The 21,848-nt window shown below is 33.8% G+C and overlaps 1 protein-coding gene across 1 annotated transcript in view; it reads right to left on the reverse strand.

Annotated features, from left to right (window-relative positions):
• The window catches only part of ADGRA3 (adhesion G protein-coupled receptor A3), a 141,102-nt gene that overhangs the window by 10,729 nt on the left and 108,525 nt on the right, over positions 1-21,848 (reverse strand). Inside the window, exons 15-18 of the mRNA XM_027836611.1 lie at positions 18,447-18,660; positions 17,981-18,189; positions 2,707-2,831; positions 1,134-1,257 (exon numbers count right to left, since the gene is read on the reverse strand). Of these exons, the coding sequence (XP_027692412.1) occupies positions 1,134-1,257; positions 2,707-2,831; positions 17,981-18,189; positions 18,447-18,660 (672 nt within the window). The remainder of the gene's footprint in view (positions 1-1,133; positions 1,258-2,706; positions 2,832-17,980; positions 18,190-18,446; positions 18,661-21,848) is intronic.

The following is a 21,848-nucleotide window of genomic DNA, read 5'->3' on the forward strand; positions in this document are numbered from 1 at the left end:
AGATTATTATTATCATTTTTTCTGTAAAACTTGGACTCAGTCAAAAGGCCATACCCAAGGACCTAGAAGGCCACATGTGACCTCAAGGCCGCAGATTCCCCACCCCTGGTCTTATATATACAAAATCTAATATGTGGTATCTGGGAAAGGAAAATATTGTTATGGTTTAAATTTTTTTTTCATGAGGGCAGCTAGGTGCAGTAGTGGATAGAACACCAACCCTGAAGTCAGGAGGACCTGAGTTCAAATTTGGCCTCAGACCAAATACTTGAAAATACTTGATACTTACTAGCTGTGTGACCCTGGGCAAGTCACTTAACCCCAACTGCCTTAAAAAAAAAAAAAGATGCTTAGATTCTTAGGGGCAGTTAGGTGGTGCAGTGGATAGAGCACTGGCTCTGGATTCAGGAGGACCTGAGTTCAAATTCGGCCTCAGACACATAACACTTACTAACTGTGTGACCCTGGGCAAGCCACTTAACCCCAATGCCTAGTCAAAAAATAAAAAATTTAAAAAAAAAAATTTTTCATGAAATTCTTCCTTCCCATCATATTTACCACTACTGTTCTACAGAACACAGTTGAGAATAAAAGTGAATAACTTCAAACCTTTCAAATACATTCAAATCATTTAAAATGGAGAACGTAATTGGCAGAGGTAGCTATATGAAGGCTCTATGTAATGAAACATGTGTAATAAAAAGATAATCTTTAAAAAGTACAACTACTAATGGTTTTAAAATATCCCTTACATTTAAGACTTCCTGATTTTTGCCCTCTCCACTTTACAAATTCTTTTCCTTACTGAATGAAAGTATAAGGAATACATAATACTATGAAATTCTATGTGGTTCATGTTAGTGAAGTATATTTATTCTAAGCAAAATCTTTTAACAATCCTTTGAATTAACTATTTGGAACTAAAAGCTAGCAATTATACTTCATCAAAATGCATTACACAAGCTGAGTAAGAAATATATTCAGAATAAATGCTTGCTCAGTGGTACTCATATATTTTCTTATTTGGGCCTAATAAAATGTGGGAAATTAATTTTCTAATAAGAGTTCACTGTTTTGTTCCTTTGTATTATATTTTCTTGTTTTCAGAGTTTCATATTTTTGTAAAAACTTACTGCTTGGCAGATGCTCGCATTTTTGGTCTGAGTTATGCCTCCAACAAACACTCCACATGTCAGGAAAATATGAAAGCACAAGTTCACTAGCATGTGCCAGCTTTTAAGGCTGATCCTAATTAAACTGTTTTTTAAAAAAAAGGCATCATTTTAATACATAATTTAGTAAAGATTAATCATAAACAATATCATTCATTTAAAATATTATGTTTAAAATATTCATCGGAAACATTCATTTAGTAAACATTAATCATAAACATACTTCACCATCAAATTTACCAACATCATTCATTTAAAAGGGAATACTTCCTACTTCATAAAAGAAGAAATTATGTTAAAGCTATAGAAGATATTTTACAGGAGTCAGAAAAACCTGGATTCAAGTCCTACCACTGACACATACTAGCTATGTGATCCTATCTATCACTTAATCTCAATGTGCCTCAGGCAATTCTCATTGCACAGAAGTACAAACATGCATTATGGAGTTTCCTTATCTGAGACTCTGTTTATAAATGGTATCATAATTCTATCATACTAAATATTTCAGTACCATAGTTCTTTTGGATTCAATGTTGTACAAAGAACAATCTATTATATATCAGGAAAAATGATTAAAATTTAGAAGGAAAAATAAATTCTAAAATAAGGATTATGGTTATTATTACAAATAATTGTATTGTAGTGTATTATAAAATTACAGGTATATTTGTCCTATAATTTATCTTGACATTTAGCTATAGAAGCACAAACCCCCATAAACCAATGATATATTTTTAAATGACATTTGGAAAAGGAAAAAAAAATCATAATATCTAGAGTCATAAAAGATACTAATAATACTATTTTTAAATGCAAAATTACTCACAAAGTAAAGATATCGAAAACACGATATATTATAGTATGAGGAACTTTGGGCTGTATCTTGCCTCAAATAGCATTATCTCTGTAGAATTAATAATTCCAGTGATTTTTAGTAATTTGATGTAAGGCTTGTAAGTGTACATAAAAATCCTTTCTCCCCCTCTCCACTTTTCATATCCTTCAGACATGAAGAGATAAGCAGCAAACTAGGGACCAAAAATCCTTTTTTAACACTAAAAGTTTACTACTACTGTCTTCAGGGACATGTAATTGTCTGGCAATATTCTATCACTTCAGCTATCAGTAACCTTAAAATCTCTTTGCACATGTAATACTCTATTCCCAATCATGTGGTTTTTTGAACTAATGGACCTCTTTCACAACAATAAAATCAATTTAATCTGCTGAGCTTGTTAAAATGCTGGGTACATAAAGTTTAGGTATTTTAGTGTGTGCTAGTAAGGACTAGTTGGGACAGGGACCCAACCTATATTTGGTATTCCCAAATTTAGTGAAGTTTGGAATGTGCCTTTGGAGTTTAACTTTTTTTTGCGGCATTTGCTTTTTACTTAGTTTAAAATTCTGCAGAGGAACAGTAATTCGCATAATATAATGTATCAGTTTCTAACCAAAAAACTTACATTTGTCAGTTTTGCTCTATCTAAACAAATGTGATATCATAACTCAAGCTGTTAATTTTATTTCTTACCTGTGATGGTATATATAACTGACATTGATCATTAACAAATTTAAGAGAAGAATTATAGAAGTGGCATATACAACAGGATGTAATAGATCAGCTGACTGGGAATATATTTCAGATCCTGTCAAATCCTAAAGGAAAAAAAGAAATAATGTTATTCTATCTATAGTTTTCTTAAGATTAACTGCAAGGACTTTTCCAGAGACATAAAATACAATGAGAAAGAAACTCTTGGCCTTGTACATTTTAGATATACTCAAATTTCAGATTTGCTATCTATTTTACTTAGCTATGCCATGAAGAACTACTTGGTTGTCTTAATACCTACTGAATTAATCTGTCACACTTTAATTCAGATACAGAAAGAGATATGCATAAGAAGTACACATCAGATCGCAAACTCTCATGAGTGGCGTACGAGGGTACTGTTAGAGATTTTCTTTTTCAATTAATACATTCAGTTTCTGTCATTTTGAATACTTCCTGAACAACATGGTAATTAAAAGATAGTAAAGTGGTCCAAGGGGCCTATCCCTCCATTACAGAGCCACAGACTGCTCTTTATCGTGTTTGTGTTCCCCTCTGATATGACTTCCATATCCTTAGTTCTAAAAACACTTTCTGTACCTACCAGAACTCTAGAACTCTTATTTAGGAAATAAAGCCTTGGGTTCTTCAGGTATTTTTAGCTATGAAAACAAATTTGGGGCAGAAGGGATATAAAGATGGCAATCTATAACTCTTTACAATTCTTGAAACTAGAATTTCCACTGTAATTTTCAGTCACTGGGACATAGAAAGCAAAGAAATTATTCATAAGAAACCAGGTCCACAGTGCCAATAATATCCAAATCAGCCACATGGTCAAAATCAAGAAGAAACAAGGAGAAGGAAAGCCAGCATCAAGGAATAAACTGGTAGAGAAACACAGTGGTAGTATATATGTGGAATTAATCAATAAATAAATCAATAAACAATTATTAAGTGCCTACCACATGCCAGGTGCTGTGCTAAGCATAGAACAGAGAAATATGCCAGGACTATGAGAAAAATATGGAAGTTTGAGAACTTCACAGCTGTATTACATAGAATTTTAGACCTTGAAGGGACATTGAAGTTCATCTTATTCAAACCCCTGAATTAACAGACAGTCAACACAAAGGAAATCAATAATACTATTAGTGAACACTGCCCCCAGTTGTACTCAAATATACTATGAAAATGGATCTGTGATCTCATCAGTCTGGAAGTCTCCTCTGAAGAAGCTGACCCTTCTTTTGAGATTCTTGTCCACATATCCCCAAAAATTTGCCCCTGGGGGTCCACCCAACAATGTGTTGAAAGATCCATAAATCACAAAAGTTGACTACTTCTCACTTCTTGAATCTTCCCATTGTGACCAGCCTAATTTCTCTCCCAATCATAAAATTCTTGATGACATCTTTTGAAGTTATAAAATAAGAAACTGGGAAATTAAAAGGAAATAGATGGTTGTATAATCAAATATAAACTGCCCAAACTGATACCAAAGGAAATTAATAACTTAAATAGACATCTCAAAGGAAGAAAAAGGTGATCAGAGAGTTACTCTATACTGTTTCAAGACTACTATGCCCAGAGAGATTCATAGCATGGTTCTTTCAAACTCTCCAAGAACCTGTATCCTATAATACATAGATTTTTCAAAAAGACAAAGAAAGATGGAACATTATTCAATAATTATATGAGACAAATATGATAACCAGGGAAAGATTACACTAAAAATAAAATTACAGGCCAATTTCCCTAATGAACATAGTTTTTAAGATATTAAATAAAAGATTAACCAATAAAATGAATACATTTTAAAATTATTCATAATATTCTAGCATCTTTTTACCCTACATGCAATGCTGATTCAACATCAGAAAATGATCAACATAACAAAACACTTAAGCAAAAACAAGTATACCAATATATACAGAAAAATTATTTTGAAATCACCCAAAATTTAAAATCTGAAATGATTTTGACAAATAAAAATATGACATTAACTTAAGGAAGAGCTTTTAAAATTCAGTCACAATGGCAATTTTAAGTCCACAGTGGATAAATAGTTACACATCACAGGAACAGACAATTTTCAAAAGAAAAAATTGGAATTGTTACTAATACTTTTAAGAAATATTCAATATCACTAACAAAAGAAATGCAAATTCAAACAAATTCAGGTTACCACCTTTCACTTATCAAATGTGGAAAACTGAAGAGAACAAATCTCAATGCTGGTGAGGAAAAAAACAAGTATATTTATTTATTGTTGGTGTAACTGCAGATATGTAAGCTCTTTTTATAAGAGTAAAATAATAGCCCCACAGTAAGCTACAAAAGTAATTTTATACCTTTTGAACACAAAATTCCATTTTTAGAAATATACCCTTATCAAAATGAAGGAAAAAAAGCATTATCAATATAAAGATTTTCATATCAGTATTACACATAACCACAAACTACAAACTGAAATATTCAACAGGAGAATGGTTAAATAAATTGTAATAATAATGAAATGGAATACAAGCATTCATTTAAGAACAACAGGCATGAAAACTATGAAGAAACTATTAGAGTTCTATATTAAATACTTCAAAATTTAAAAAGCAGTTATGGAAGTAATGGAGTACACATCAACTACGGCTACATAAGAGGAAAAGTGAATGCAAATGAATGGACAAATAGAGATTCCTAATGAGGACTTAGAAGTGACTGGAAAAATGTTGTGATACTCCATACATTTAAATTAATTTATGTGATGATGAAGTTTGACTGAAAAGAGATGAGAAAATACCCCTTCCTTCTCCCTCCTTTACAAAGGTAGGAAATTAACAGTGTTTTATAACCATTCTCAGTTGACAAGTTAGTTAGTTTTGCTGAACTCTGTCCTTCTCTACCCAGAATTCCCACACACATGACCCCACTCCCACCCTCAAGTCTTGTTTTTTTTTTAATTCTCTGTTACAGGGAGAGGTTCTCTGGATAGGTATATATCTGGAAATAAAAATAATCTTATTTTTTTTAATTAAGCTAATTTTTTTCATTAACAGGCACTTCTCCCACTTCATTTCCCCTAAACCCAGGAAAAAAAAAAAGAGGGCGAAAACCTTGTAACAAATATGCAAAACAAATTCCTACACTGGGCATGTCCATTAATGTAGGTCTCATTCTGTATCTCAACTCTGTGTCCTCTGTGTAAGGAAGTAGGCAGTATTTTTTATCTTCAATCTTCTGGAATTACGGTTGGTCATTTCATTAATCAGAATTCTTAAATCTTTCAAAGTTGTTCATTTTTACAAAGCTATCATAACCTAAATTTTCTCCTGGTTCAGCTCACTTCATTCTGTATCAGTTTATACAAATCTTCCCAGATTTCTCTGAAACCACCCCCTTAGTTTTTCATTGTTGTTAATGTCACAATAATATTCCATGACATTCATATTGTTCAGTCATTCCCCAAATGACAAGTACCTGCTAAATTTCCAGTTCTCTATCACCATAAAGAGCTGCTATAAATATTTGTGATATAAATATAAATTTATATCACAAATATATATCAAAACTATATATATATATAAAAATATATGTGTCTACCTGTCAATGTAAATATATACTTATATTCACACACATACACCCTTCTCTTTCCTTGAATCCTTTGGGGTACAGGCCTAGTAGTAGATAATGGATATACAGAGTATATTAAGTTTTGAGGCATAGTTCCACCAATGCGCTAGTGTGTTATGCTACAAGTGCGACAATATTTGTCATTTTTTCTTTCTGTTATCTTTTTCAGTGTTATACAGGTGAGGTAGAACCTCAAAACTGTTTTAATTTGCATTACTCTATTAGTAAAATGGAACATTTTGCCCATTTTATCTTCTGTGATCCTCTCTAGTCTTTCTTTGGTCATGAATTCTTCCTCATTTATAAATTTGAAAGGTAATTTCCTTTTTGTTCCACTAATTTGTTTATGATGTGACTTTTGTATAAAAGTAATATATCATTTGGAACTTATCTTGGAACATAATGTAATCTAAACCTAATTTCTGCTCCACTGCTTTTCAATTTTCCCAAAAGTTTTTACTAAATAGTAAGATTTTTTTAAAAAATACTCTTAACATTTATTAAATGAAAATTTAAGAACTTCAGGTTTAAATGACCAAAACTATACCAAGAAAACAGCTCATTCAACTTCTTTTTGAAGACATTCTTTACATATTCAAGGAATAATTTTTTTTGGGGGGGGCGAGGCAATCAGGTTTAAGTGACTTGACCAGGGTCACACAGCTAATAAGTGTCTGAGGCAGGATTTGAACTCAGGTCCTCTGGACTTCAGGGCTGGTGCTCTATCCTTTGCACTACTTAATTACCTCTCAAGGAATAATTTCAACTTGAATATTATGATGTGAAAAAAAAAAGAATTTATTTCAGAGGATCATAGAACTCTGAGCTAGACGCGATCTTACAGGTCATCTAGTTCAATTCCTTCCTTTTACAGATATAGAAACTGTAGCTCAGAAAAGAAAGTAGTAGTAATATATTCGATATTTCAAATCTAATGGAGACTACTCCCTCCCCCATGCACCCTTTAAGATTCACACTAATCCAAATGAATTTACTTCTCCTGTGATTTAAAAAATAAATTTTTAAAATGGATATTGACAGTACATAGCTATCAGAATGGAATTCAAACAGTTAATGTGCCAGGCACTTTGAAACAGGTAAAAGAATTAATGAATTTTGATTTAGGCAAAGTATTAAAACAGCCTTCTTTCAGGACCTTTGTTTTAATTTGCCATAGAGTGCTCTGGGAAAAAAAAAAAAGAAAAACCCTTCAAAAAGTATCATCAACTTTTATGCAACCTTCTGGAACAACTTAAGTTTCTTTCTTTGGTATTTTATTGGATACTTGATTTTATCAGTTTGGTCACTCCCTATATTAATGCAGATCACAAACCTTCTATATCCTGTGCAATTTCGGTCCTTGTCTTTGTACATAAAGTTGGAACCCTGCCATAGCCAACTTAGAAAATAACAGTTGAGAAGGATAACATCCATCTACTCATCCATTATTAGTGAGTAAGTACATGATAACAAAAGGTAGATATGTGAGTTTTATCAGTCAGATAAATTAAATAAGACAAAATTCAAAATGACAAAATAAATAACAGGAGGAGACAATATAAGGCAATGAAGTAGTTACATGTGTGATCATGAAAAGGACAAATAAAAATATTCTTAAGTCATGACTTAAAAATCAAATAAAACATCGAGTAAAAGAAACTTTGACCATCTCAAACAAATCAACATATCTAAAGTAATAATTCTAGATTCATTCAGGCTTCTATAAACTGTGTGGTATGGGTGAAAGAATAATGAACTTGGAATCTCTGTTCAAGTTCTAGCTCTGCCAGGTAATGGTGATATGAATGTAGGAAAGTCCCTGGGCCTAAAGGTCTTCATCTAAAAACTGAAGAGAGGACCTTGGAGGTCAACTAGACAGCCTCTAAGGTTATTTCTAGCCTAAAATCTATAACCCTATCACCTATGCTTACCTTTAAACATGTATTATTAAATGTCCATGATTTCATTAGTATGGATGCTCCCTCAATCAATGTATATTTTATGTCCTTCATGCCTTCTGGTTCTGTATAATTCTTGTCCATGGTGTCATACAAGTCTTCTATTTAGAATGTAAGCTCCTAAGGACAGGTAACGTATAATTTTCATCTTTGTATCTCCAGACCCTAGTACAGGAACTTAATACATGTTTATTACATTTGAAAATGAAAATCAAAAAATCTACCTAATAGGCTAGAAGACTTCTTCTAGTTCTTTTCAAATATAAAGATTGACCAACTGCTTTTCACAACATTTTCTTATTGAGGCAGCTAGTGGTACAATAGAAAGAGTGCTGGGCCTGGAGTCTGGAAGACCTGAGTTCAAATCCAGCCTATCCAGCCTCAGACACTTACTAGCCATGTACCTAGATAAGTCACTTAACCTCTGTCTGCTTCAGTTTCCTCAACTGTAAAATAACGATAATAATAACACCTATCTCCTAGGGTTGCTGTGAGAATCAAGTGAGGTAATATTTGTAAAAAGTACTTAGCACAGTGCCTGGCACATTATCGGCACTATAAAAATGCTGACTCCTGTCCCTTTCCCTCCCTCTAACCCCATAAATCATAACTAATGTCTTTTATAATACTTCTTAAATGGAAGTTGCCACTAATAACACATCAATGCCTACTTAAGTTTTTCATGTTTCTGTTACCTTTTGAGTTCTCTGTAATTTTAATGCCTTAGGAGCACGGGATTCTAGGATTTATAGCTGTACAACACTTCCAGTTAAACAATGGCATTAAAGAAAAAGGTTCTGCAACACTGAAGAGTCTGAAATTCTTTAAAGTACTGTTCAATATCCCAAATAAATCAGTCTAGTGTCCTTTCTCTTATTCAATTTCAGGCCTACTTCATTATTCATCTTCAGCATTTGTCCAAGGTTCTTGCATTGATAGCTTAACTTGACACCCTGTCTGTCCAGCTTCATGTTAGCATTTCTTCTACTTTGTTTTTCCAGTATGGACTGTCAGACTGATGTCTTTTACCTTCCTGTGGTTTTTAATAAGCATGGTATTAATCTTGAGTTCAGTGTCATTAGTATAGTATCACCTGCAAATGGGCACATTGGGAAACCTCACCATCAATCTTTTATGTGGATATTAAAATAAATATTTTCTAAGATAAAGACTGGCGAAGAGCTCTAGAAAACATTTATCTTCCTGGTTAACATGTTAATTGATGTAAATACTCAGGGACTTGTTTAAAAATTTTCCCTCTATTCCATCTGCTATGGAATCTTACACAATTTTCACATACCCATTCTAAAACAGACTCTGTCTGAAGACGTACTTTAAGGATGTATTTCGCTCTCAGTCAAATATTCCTTTGTAATAAACACTAAACAGAGGGGTTAAGATATTCTTCATCAGCTACATGACGATAAAGATAAACTATGTTGTAGAAAATGGCCTGCCTATAAAAGCCTTCTTGTTTTCTTCTTGGATTTACATTAAAAAGAATTTGCTCAGTATGCATAAATACCATTCTAGTGAAAATTAAGTGGTAATGAGAAAGCAGCCATACACATCAGTTGCCAATGTCTTCTTGGTCACCCACTCCCCCCTCGTTTTTTTTTTTTTCCCAGCAAAACACCGGGATCATTTCCATTATGTTAGAATGGTTTTTTTTTTCAAACCGTCACCTATTAGTCTGTTTTTTTCTCCTCATGTCCAGCTTTTCTTCCTGATCACATTATCTTAAGTGCTAAAACCACTTCTTCACATGGTATGTTGAGTTAGGTGTAAAAGTGGCAGTTGGCCAATCTGCTACTCTTGTCAATGAAAGTAAATCACTATAAAAATAAGAGCAGATCTGTTCTATTTCAAATCTGTTTGTTTTTCTCCTTCCAATTTCATAAGTAAACATAAATCCTTAGGATAACATGAACTAGCCGGATTTCATGCCAAACTCTCTAGAGGTCTATTTTCTCTATTTTTGGTGAGGCAATGTTGTTTTTTGCCTTCTGGCATTTCCCCCTACAGTATTTTACAAATGATCTTGCACTTTAAATGAATACTGCAACTGGCTGCTATGTCTCTTTGCTTTATAAGGAGACTGATTATTTGTTAGTTAGAATGGTTTCTAGGATCTTTTAGCCTCCTTATTTTAGTGAATATTTTATAGTATAACTAGTCAATGTTCTGACTTCTATTTCCCATTTTTCCATTGGCTGTCACCTATTTAAACATGTCAGCCTAGTTGAAGCTGCTTCAATTATTAGCAATGCCTTTTCTTTCATTCTTCTGATTTAGTGTTTGCTTTGACCTTTTTCTAAACATTTTATGATATAACTATGAATAGTTTCCATTAAATTTCCTAAGCCAGTTTTATACTCTCAAGATTAACTGAAGTAGATTATAAGTTTTAGAAAGTTCTACCATGCAAAGCATCAACTACGGGTATCTCATCTGAGGCCCAATGCTAAGTACAGAAAGTTCATCACCAGAAGGTTGGTCAAAGGTTTGCTGTTGTTTTTCACTGAAACTCTTGAAATGGTTATAAAAATAAAGTAAGTCTTACTCTTCTTTGATCCATTTCTGTTTCAGAATCACCCACATGTTACTTATTAGTCATACTTGTGATCTCTGATTGTATTAAATAGGACGATAAAACTGCTTTTTTCCAAGGATATGAAATAAAGTGAGAATTAGTTTCAAAGTGTTTGCAACAGTAAGAAAAAAAAATCATTTCACTATAAACTTGGCCATATTGCCTTGTATTGCTTGCAATCAGTAAAGTGAGCTTACTAGATAATATCCATTGCACAGAATAAAGAAAAAGAAGGATCTGATTAAGAACTTGAAAAGATCCTCCAAATAAAATCAAAATAAACATGATATTTGACAACTTGAATGTAAAAATAAGTCCAGGATAGGTTAGAGAAAACTAAGTTGGAAAATATGAGTAGGGATGAAGGAATAAAAGAGTTCAAAGGACAGTAGACTATGCAAGTAGACTATTCAGACCTATGTATTATGCAAGACTATGCAAGTAGACTATGCAAGTAGACTATTCAGACCTATGTATTATGAATATTCGAAGAACTGCTAAACTTGGCAGGCATGTAACCATACCACTAAAAATAAAATGGATTATATATTATTACCAGCAGGAAGTAACTTATAACAACATATAAACTTTAAACAGTTATATAACTATATGTCAAAAGTAAATAAGAGTACCATAACATGGGTTAGAAATTGATTAATAAATAGAAAACAGAAGGTAATAAAAAAAGTTACATTTCAAAGTGAAGAACTGTCATCATCTGTAACTTCTTCGTCTCTCCTTAGCCCAAAAAGTCAATACAAACTATAATTCATATTTTCACTCATGTCCTGAAAGGTTAAAATATCAAATGACTAAATCTGATCATTAAAACACCATCTCACTGAAGAAATAAAGAAAATAAAATGCCTTAAATGACCTTGGTTAAAAGTAGCAGACACAAAAACTTACAAAGCAAAAATGAGATTCACTGAATAAAAAGGTTGAAGGTAGTTATCAAGCAAACAATCTTTTCTCAAAACCTAACCAGAACACTGTACCACTGAAATCTTCCTCCTATACCTCACTGTAAGATGCTTTTTCAGACCAAGAATAAAACAGAATAATTTATGTTTCTATGAGTCCAACAAAACTAGAAGAGGTTTGAGTCCAGGCTAGACTATTCTGGTCTGTTGTTTCAGGCCCAGTCCAGCTAAGCAAAGAAAGGCTCATTTTAAAGAAGCTGGTCAACAGGCATTTATTTTCTTACTTGCCAAAAGCAGATGGTGAAAATATTGACTTAAGCATGAAGGAATACAATCTAAAAGAATAAGGAGGAACAGCCTCAATAAGGCTACATGTTATTGGCGCAGTGGATAGAGTGCTGGGTTTAGAGTGCTAGAGGCAGAAAGACTCAACTCCCTCAGTTCAATCTGGCCTCAGACACTGGCTGTGTGTCCCTGGGCAAGTCATTTAACCCTGTTTGCCTCAGTTTCCTCATCTGTAAAATGAGTTGGAGAAGAAATGGCAGACCACTGCAGTTTCTTTGCCAAGAAAATCCCAAAATGGGATCACAAAGTTGCACACAACTGAAATGACTGAATAATAATAAACAACATCAATGAAATCATAGATCTCTCAGTTAAACATATAACTGAATATTTTATCCCCAAAAAACTGTTAAAGGTAATACTTGTAATGCAAAGTAAAACTATGTATGTGTGTGGATATAAATATGTATGTATGTATGTATGTATGTATGTATGTATGTATGTAGTTGGTTTATTTTGAAAACTGTACCTAGCTCTGGTATCTTGTTTTTAAAGAAAAAAAAAACCTGAATCTACAGGGTTTGTATCATCCTAGTACTTAATCAAGCAGTGAATTAATCACTCTTCTACACAATGGAATGAATAACTATAGTTAAAACCAGGAAAAAAAAAACTACTGTAGAAAATGGAAAATGAAATCTTCTCTTAGGGGGTAACAACTGACATCATTACTAGATAGACTCAGAAAACTTGAAAAGATGTTAATAAGAACATTATTAAGCACCCAGTACGAGCCAGGCACTATGTTAAGTGCTTTACAAATATAATGTCTTTTGATCATCACAATAACTTTGTAAGGTAGATGCTATTATTATCCACATTTTACAGATGAGGAAACTGAGGAAGATAGAGGTGAAGTGATTTGCTCAGGGTCACACAGCTAAAAAGTATTTGAGGCTGAATTTGAACTCAGGTGTTCCTAACTTCAAGTCCAGCATTCTATTCACTGTTCTACCTAGCTGCCTCAATAAATACTTAATAAATCTTATCAATGTATAAAGCCTCTTAAAAATGGAGGAACCCATAGCATCTGTGGCTCTATATGGATTCTATTTTTAAAAAAAGGAAACAGACTACAAAATCCATAAGAAGTGTTTAACTCTAATAATTAATGCATTTTTAATCACTGTCTTGTGCTATTTAAATCACCATCACATTCATAATAAAATTAATTATTAAAATCTATGGATAATGATTGAAAAATCAAAGGCAATAACATCTTATGTAGTAATTTTTGCTCACCAGATTAAGAAATTATAAGTTACAAATAGGAAAAGAAACCTAAAGACACAAACAGCAGAGAAAGTAAATTCTGCTTTAAGGTTTTGTTTTTGTTTTCCCTAAGACCCACTTTCTTACTACATTAGGGAAATGGGGAAAGGCACCTTTTAACATTCATTTTCTCAACAGAAAGCAAAGAAAGTCTGAGATCTACTTTCACAATATGAATTTCAAGGAAGAAAAGATGCCAGATATCATTAGAGATACAGGAAAAACGCTCTCTATATTTATAGAGGTTTTTAAAAATAGATAACTACATTCAACAAATTTAATTCAATAAACATGTACAGCAGGGCAATGAGCCATAGAAATGAAGGTGCTAGGGATATGAAGATAAAAAAATAACACAGTTCTCCCTTAAAGGATACAATTTAAACAAAAACAATTAAGATACAAGGTAAATGTGAAAAGGGCAAAAGAGAGTTCTAGAATAAGGGCTATGAGAAAACTTGAGGTGGAAGATCAACTTCAGCCAGGATGATCGGGGAAGACTCCATTGAGAGCCTTAGTACTTAAAAGGTTTTGCAGAAAAAAAGATTTCAACAGTCAGAGATTAAATCATGAGGAGCTCTTTGAGGAGGGGCTATATTTGCCTTTTCCTTGTTTTCCCAGCCAATAAATGCTTGTTATTTTGACTTGATAAAGGATCTATGCATACTTTGGATGCTTCATTAAGTATTTTGGGTGTCTCTACATAAAATTCTGCTTTTCTCAATACCTCCAGTGGCTTCTCTGTTAATTAACAATTTATTCTACTTTTCTCCTTCACCTCCCAAGCCTCCTCAGTCCCTATATGACAGTTCCTGAGCATACCTGTCTAAATTTTCTGCATTCATAATTTCTACCTCTCTTACACTCTAGCTTCCACAGTCAGCTATATAAATACCAAACTAAACAAAAACATTTTTACTAAAAAGGTTGATTCCTTTGTGGAGAGGAATGTATAAGTATATGAACCTATTTCACTGAATTTTTCATTCAAAAGAATTCATCAGAAAGTATTTTCCTGTATTGTCAGAATGTGGAAAATGATTTGTTTAATAAAACTGTATGTTCAAATGATACTAGTGAAAAATAAAGTTTTACTTGTGCAAAAATATTTTAAAATAAGAAAAAAGAAAAACAAAAATTATGGGATTAAATATCAAAGTTTAAAAATTCCTTTGCAATATTTCTTCAACTTTATGTAAAAATTTTTAACCTCATGGCTTTCAAAATCTCGATTTTGAAATTATTTTGGGAAACAGCAATTTATTTTTTTATAATGATACCCTTGCCTAAATTATAAGGAATAGCTTAATTATTTTCTGAATACTCTTGATGTATATCACTTTGCTGCCTCTGGGTGGCACAGTAATATTTAAGAAAAATTAATATAAATAACACTTGCTAGTGTATTTTTGCTTTAAAGAATAGTGCATTACATACTAAAAAAAGATTAAATGTAAATACACAGGATCAAAGAATGGCCTACTCATTCCAGAAAAGGATTAAACTAATTAAAATGGTTTAAAACAATGGCTCACAAGTTCAAAAATAGAAACATTAAATTGATGATAGATTAAATGAGAAAAACTCAAGTTACAGTAGTATATCATGCAATGGTATTAAAGTCTGAAAAATCTTTTTTTCATAATCCATATTTCTTTTTAATTTTTTATTAAACTCCTGTGCAAATCTGAAACAATTTGCTGTTTTCCACTACTATTTCTCTTTCATTATTTTTGCTTTATTAAGATATTGTATGCCATACTTAAATCATGTATTTCCTGAGAAATTCCAGTCTTAAAAGAGGATATGATTCTCATGACAATTTATATGTTGTGATTATGAAGCAATAAGACTGCTTTCCAAATGTGCCTTTCTGAGACATCTCGTTACTTTACGGCCATGCCACGTATACCATACTAAGTACCTCACCCTCTATCACTGACGGGACAAATAAATAACACTTTTGGAGGAGAAATTTGTCAGTTCTGATCATACCAAAAGTACTGTGAAGATGGCTGAGGAGTCAATATAAGTCTTTAGTTCCTACCTCTTGTTCCATATGTTTCTCAGCCTGCACAAGCCAATTTAGGCCAAAAAGGGAGCAAAACTGGAAGCAAACCGGGCCAAGAAAGCTGGGGGAAAGTTGGTACAATTCTGTAATTTCAGAATATGTCTAGTTGTGTGTGAGCGTGTGTGTGTGTGTGTGTGTGTGTGTTTTAAGTGGAAAAGAATAGAATTTAAGAAAAGAGAAAAGAATCTTTCTAGTATTTTTATGCAAAAATTCCTTTCATTTCTTTGCTTAATGTTCATTATAAGCCAGAAAAAAAGAATACTGAATTTAATCATGGAAATCTCCAGCCTAATTCTCCTACTAGCTTCAAACCACTCACGTCTAGGAAATACCTTTAGAAATACATGAGTTCTTGTTCATTAAAAAACCATTACCCCACTCCTGATTACTCTATATACACCTGTCTACAAAAAGCCATAAGTGATGAAACCTTCTTCTAACAATTATAACAACCTAAAGTATATCAAATTTTAATTAGGTGTAAGAAATTTTTTTTTTCATTTTAGCATTAGTTACTTAGGAAATAGGTACTATTGTCTCTTATTCTTCAATGTAAAAATGCATTCATGCAGATCAATGAATAAATGGCTTAACCAAAAATACTAATTAAAGAGCTCCAGGGACCCATGAATAAACCAACAAAAGGTTTAGATCAATACAACATAACCCAAGACAGGCTCAACTGTCATCAGAAAATCATTATGCATTGCATTACTGCTACCTGTAGCTCTTGTATAGAAACAACTACTATTAGTCTAAAATTCAAAGAGAAACTTACGGTAAAACAGAATCTAGTGTTGGTTTGGCCAAGAATTAATTACAAATTTCTGGGAAAGTTTAACCTCTCTGAGTCTCAGTTTCCTCATGTTTAAACTGATGGCACAAAAACACTGTCACATGGTAGACACAGTTAGACTTGAAGTTAGGAAGTCTTGGACTCAGATCTAAATAAATGTTTTACAGTCCAACCTTCTTATTTTCCTCCCCAGCCCTCATCTGGGGAGATGGTTCTTGCGGAGAAGGTGCCAGCAATCCCCACCAATTGTGATCCAAACTACCACCCACTGGGGCTGATGAGCTGCCCTAGCAGGACACTCTGAGGGAGACAAAGGAGAGAAGAAACGCCAAAGATCACCACCAACCTTGACCATCATCTTTACTCAAACTCTGATGGAGAAGGCCTAGGACCCTGAAACCAAGAACTTTAGGAATAGCAATGTCCCCAAAACCGAGAGAATTGTTTCTGACTCAGTAACTGCAGCCACCATTGAGAGGAGAAATCTTGTGGAGAAGGAGCCACATTATAACCACCAACTATTGCTGACCAACTGCTGCCAAAAGGCAAGTAAGTATCGACGTCGTAAAGGTGGTAGCATCCTCCAGACCGCCAGTTATGATTCCAGCTCAGTTCTCACAGCCATCAACTGGGGAGGGGCTCCAGTGGAGAAGGAAGTATCTGTCCCCAACAACTGCCAACATAAAGCAGGCTAGCTGGAACAGGAAAGCCTCCAGAGGAAGAGACAGAAGGCAGCATGTGCCAAGCAAGCCAAACCTCCACCACCTTGATCACCATCTTCCTTCACATCCTGATGGAGACAGCCCAGGGCCCGGAACCCAAGAGCCTTGGGGATATCAGTGTTTCCAGCCCAGGGTTCATAACTGTCATCCTGGAAAAGCCCCTGGGAAAATGCTTCTTGACAACTGCTCCTATAGATGCTACAGCCATAGCTACTGAAAGCTCAGAAAAGAAAGTTCATGCCACCAAATTCCTTAGCACCATTGAGTGGTTCAACATCAGAAACTGACATAATTTTAAGAGTGGAAATGACATTAAAGAAGAGGCACTGATATCTGCTTTTCTGCTGTCCCCTAAGGACCATGGAACCTTTCCCTCTGACTTGCAGCTAAAACCTTTCTAATTTATTGCCTTCCCCATTAGATTGTGAGTTCCTTGAGAGCAAAGACTATCTTACTTCTCTATTTGTATCCCCAGTGCTTAGCACAGTGCCTTACACATAGTAAGCATTTAAAAAACGCTTTATTCTTTCATTCATTCTAAAACTGTAAGTTATAAATGGTTATGATCTGTGTCTCAATGAAGGGATTTTACATACTCAACAAATGAGAGGAACTTGTTGGGGAGATCTAGAGTTCAGAGACTGGATCTTCCAGATCTATAAAACTGTAATCTTACTTAATACACTGGTTCATTTATTATAGATTACTAATGCAATTTCTATTTTTAATTTAGTCAAGTTTCCTATCTTTACATGACTTCCAGTGTACTTCTCAAGCACACTTAGAAATAACTCAATTTCTCTTTCAACTACACTAAACAAGCGCTCTTAAATAATCAAATAGGTCATTTTAGGACTTTTAAAAAGCACTCTATGGAAGTCTGAGGCAAAATAAAACTCAAGTGTTCAATGTTAGTTTTCACATAGAAAATTTTAAAAGGCCATACCATTAGCACTGCATAACTAGTGAGAGAGTAGCACTGAATTGTTGTAACATTTTCATCTGAGGAGAGGATATGGCAGCCATCTGACTTCCAGCCCCCTTGTCCATTCAGCAAATCAAAATCCCATTGGGCTGCAACAGCATCTGCTCCATGTGCAATTCGACGCAATGTAACATTAATAGGAATGTGTTGAGTATCTATATTTATTCCATCTGTTGAAAGAAAAATACAATAGTTTAAAAAAACAACTTATGTGCTAAACTGTAAAATCTTGAATTTGTTGAGTGCGTCATTAAACAGAGTTGAACATAAAACAATATTCTGGAGCCTAACTTACAAAGTCACATTATTTCTATTGGTGAATTACCTTTTTGGGAGGGAAACTGGGTATCAGTTGGGACTTTATTTTGTGTAAAATACATAAAAATTACAAGTAAAAATTATATAGCAGTATTTGTCAGAAACAAACCCATTTTGGTGAGAATCACAGGGGTGACTACTGTCCGCCGCTTTCCATCATCAGCCAGATTTGTTGAATTTCCTGTTGCTGGAAAAAGCTTTCCATTGCGGAATGCAATAAGTTGAAGCTTGTAAATAGATTCATCAGCTAATCTGGTTTCCCTTTTATGCTTTGGTGATAAAAGGGAGGGAGGAAGCTGAATAGATGCTTCTATGATAGTATTCTAAAAAACATAATATTTTAAAAGTTATTGTCAATCTCTCAGAAAGAAAACAATTATTCCTTCAATGCCACGTTTCAAATTTTCAAATTTCATGTTAAACAAAAACTTTTTTTAATGGGCTATTTGTAAAAAGAGCCATATTGAATTTGATAACCAATATGTCTGGGAGTTAATATTGTTTCACTTTCTTAAAACTGCAGCAGAAACATGGAATGAAAATAGGTCAAAAAACTCTGCTGTGTACAACTATACTAGAATGAGAAATGCAAACTCTCCAAGAATTAAGACACATACCAAATAAATTCTCTTTTCCATACTCTTAGTTTGACTTTTTTCCAATTATAGTATGAATTCCTTCTTGGTGGAGAGCAAATTAACAAATAGACGAAATCAACTATAACAACAATACTAAACTAATCAGGACATTCAGTTATAATGATATATCTGAATTTTATGTGTATAGCAGGGGAAAAAAAACAAAAACAAAAACAAAAGATGCAATAACAATTAACTCAAAAAACCCTTGAGCCAAACAAAAACAAAAACAAAACCTACCCTGCTTTACTATATATTATCAATATGAAGTGAGGCATAAAACATTCACATATGCTCACCAAAGGTTATAAAGGATGGTCAGTGAAAAAATGCAAATGGAAAAGAAATTCCTTACATAGATGATGAGAACCTCTCATTTGTAGATAACACTACACTAACTATATCAAGAACCAGAACATTAAAGAGACACTATTATTCAAAAGGGATCAGCCTAACAATCCAGACAGAAAAATTAAAACAGATAAAAAACATCAACCTACCTATGAAAGAACTAAAACCTATCATAAGGAATATGGACAGATGTACAAAAGTAAAATGCAACTGGCTAGATTGGCATACAAAGCTAGCAATTACTATGTACTGGCTGAACCCAAATTAGGTTTTGACATCAGAATTAGAAAAGTTCAAGGTCCATAAAGTATTGCAGCTTTGATTCTTTGCCAAATCTTCAACAGCACTTTCACTCGGCAGGCACTGTGGCACCATTCATTGTATAGGGTTGCCCAGACCTGAACTCTGTGAAGGATTTGATTTACAAATGTGGTTATGGCAAGATCAAGAAACAGAACTGTCCTGACTATAAGTGCCCTTATTGAAAAATTTCTTGGTAAATACGGAATTATCTGCATGGAGGAGTGGATCTGTGAGATCTATAATATAATGACAGCAACTTCCCTGTGACCCTTCAAATGATCTTCTCCACAGGGTGGAATAAAAAAAGACTACATATTTTGGGGAAGGTGGAGATGCTGGTAAGAGGGAACGTTGAATCAAAAGGTTTATTAGATGAATGAACTAAATTTAAAGACCTCTAGCATGATCATTTGCCTAATGGTCTGTTAACAAAAATGCCTGTGATTAAAAAAAATAAATAAAAAATCTTTACTGAAAACTTATTAGAGGATATGGGGAAAAGTCATGGATGGAAGGAAGGAATGAAGGAAAGAAGGAAGGAATCTAATACAGATGAGTATTATCATTGAGGAGATCATAGAACCACATATATACTTAAGTAAAAGCCAATGTTATAAATTTATACTCATTATTTTATAGAAACTTACAAGTTATATGATATACATTGTTGGATGCATTCAAAGACCAATGCTAGATGAACAAAAAAACTCATTTTCAGCCACACAATCAATTTTATCAAGCTAATGTTCTTTGCACTGGATGCAAGTATATATTATATGTGACTGACACAATCAACAAAGCAGACAGATTTTGCTCCATGTGCCTGTTGTCTCTTTGTAGTTAGGTTTTGGCTGAACTCCTCAAATTGCTTAGTGGAACTGCAGTGTTCTGTGAATCGTTTGAGAAATGCTAATTCAGACTTGCAAAAAAGTCTTTGACAAAGATTTGCAACCACACTGTTTTAAATCTGAAGTTGGCATAGAATTGGGAAGGATTTTTTTAAAATCATGGCTAGAGAAAAAAAGAATTTAAACAGGATAAATGGATACTTTTTTGCTTAGACAAATACTAACAGTAACCAGTAGCCTACAGATCAGCGCTAAGAATGAATATTAATCATTCTAAATTGTTCTAGAAGAAACTATGAAATTGTCACATTTGTAGATGGCATCAGGCTCTTAAGGGTAATAAAGTATTAAAAAATAGCTTGAACTATTAGGTCTCAAAAGCTTCCAATAAAGTAATATACAATAGTGATTTTTATATGAAGACAAAATGAAAAGATTAAAATATGCTTCAAGCCAATAAAATCACGAAAGGTATAAATAAGTTAGATAGGAAAGAATCACCATATCCTAGGACACTAAGGCTGGGGAACAACTTGAAGCTTTAAAGAAGCAAGCTTATTTTCTTAAATTAAAAAAAAAAAGTCCACAGCACGCACAGCATTGTGAAAGACTGTGGCAGGGTGAGGGAGCTAGGGGTGGTGGTGTACAGTTAGTGACCTCTTAATGCCACAGTCTTTCAATCTCTGACACAAGCCTGACTGAGGATGCAAGGACTGATGCAGAAGATCATGGAGGCTGCCATGCAGTGAAAAGAACACTGACTCTAGAAAGGTGAACGATGAGTCACAGGAACAAAGTTCATGTCACCCTCTATTACTTCCTGCCTCTGCCCTTTTCCCACCAATGAACTTCTGTGGATCTCAGTTTCGTCAGCTGTAAACGAGTGGAATGGGACTTGATTTCTAGGGCCCTTTCTAGGACTACACCGATGATTTTGTGTTCTCAAAGACACAGGCCGAATTTGAACTCGGGTCCTCCTGAATCCAGGGCTGGTGCTCTATCTACTGCGACACCTAGCTGCCCCCTAATTATGTTTCCTTCAAGGCCAAACTCAGAGGCTATCTCTCCGATGAAACTTTTCCTTAAGACCACAAATGGAAAGGATTTCTTGTTTTTCATATCTCTCGCTACACTTTGCCTGGATGAACTTCTCCTTTCTTCTTCAAAATCTTTCTCATATCAGTTATTTGTATACATAACATTTCTTCTACTGCATTATGAGATAATTATAGTTAGTCTGTAATTGTAACATAATTCTATTTAAAATGAGAATGTTCTTTGAACGTAGCAAAGGAATTCTTGATGAAAACACAAGGAGGCTTCTATGCATGATTCTTTACTGCAGACCACAAATTTGCGGCCACACAATTG

The sequence above is a fragment of the Vombatus ursinus genome, unplaced genomic scaffold, assembly GCF_900497805.2.
Source record: "Vombatus ursinus unplaced genomic scaffold, bare-nosed wombat genome assembly UNPS02014818.1, whole genome shotgun sequence".
Lineage (NCBI taxonomy): Eukaryota > Metazoa > Chordata > Mammalia > Diprotodontia > Vombatidae > Vombatus > Vombatus ursinus.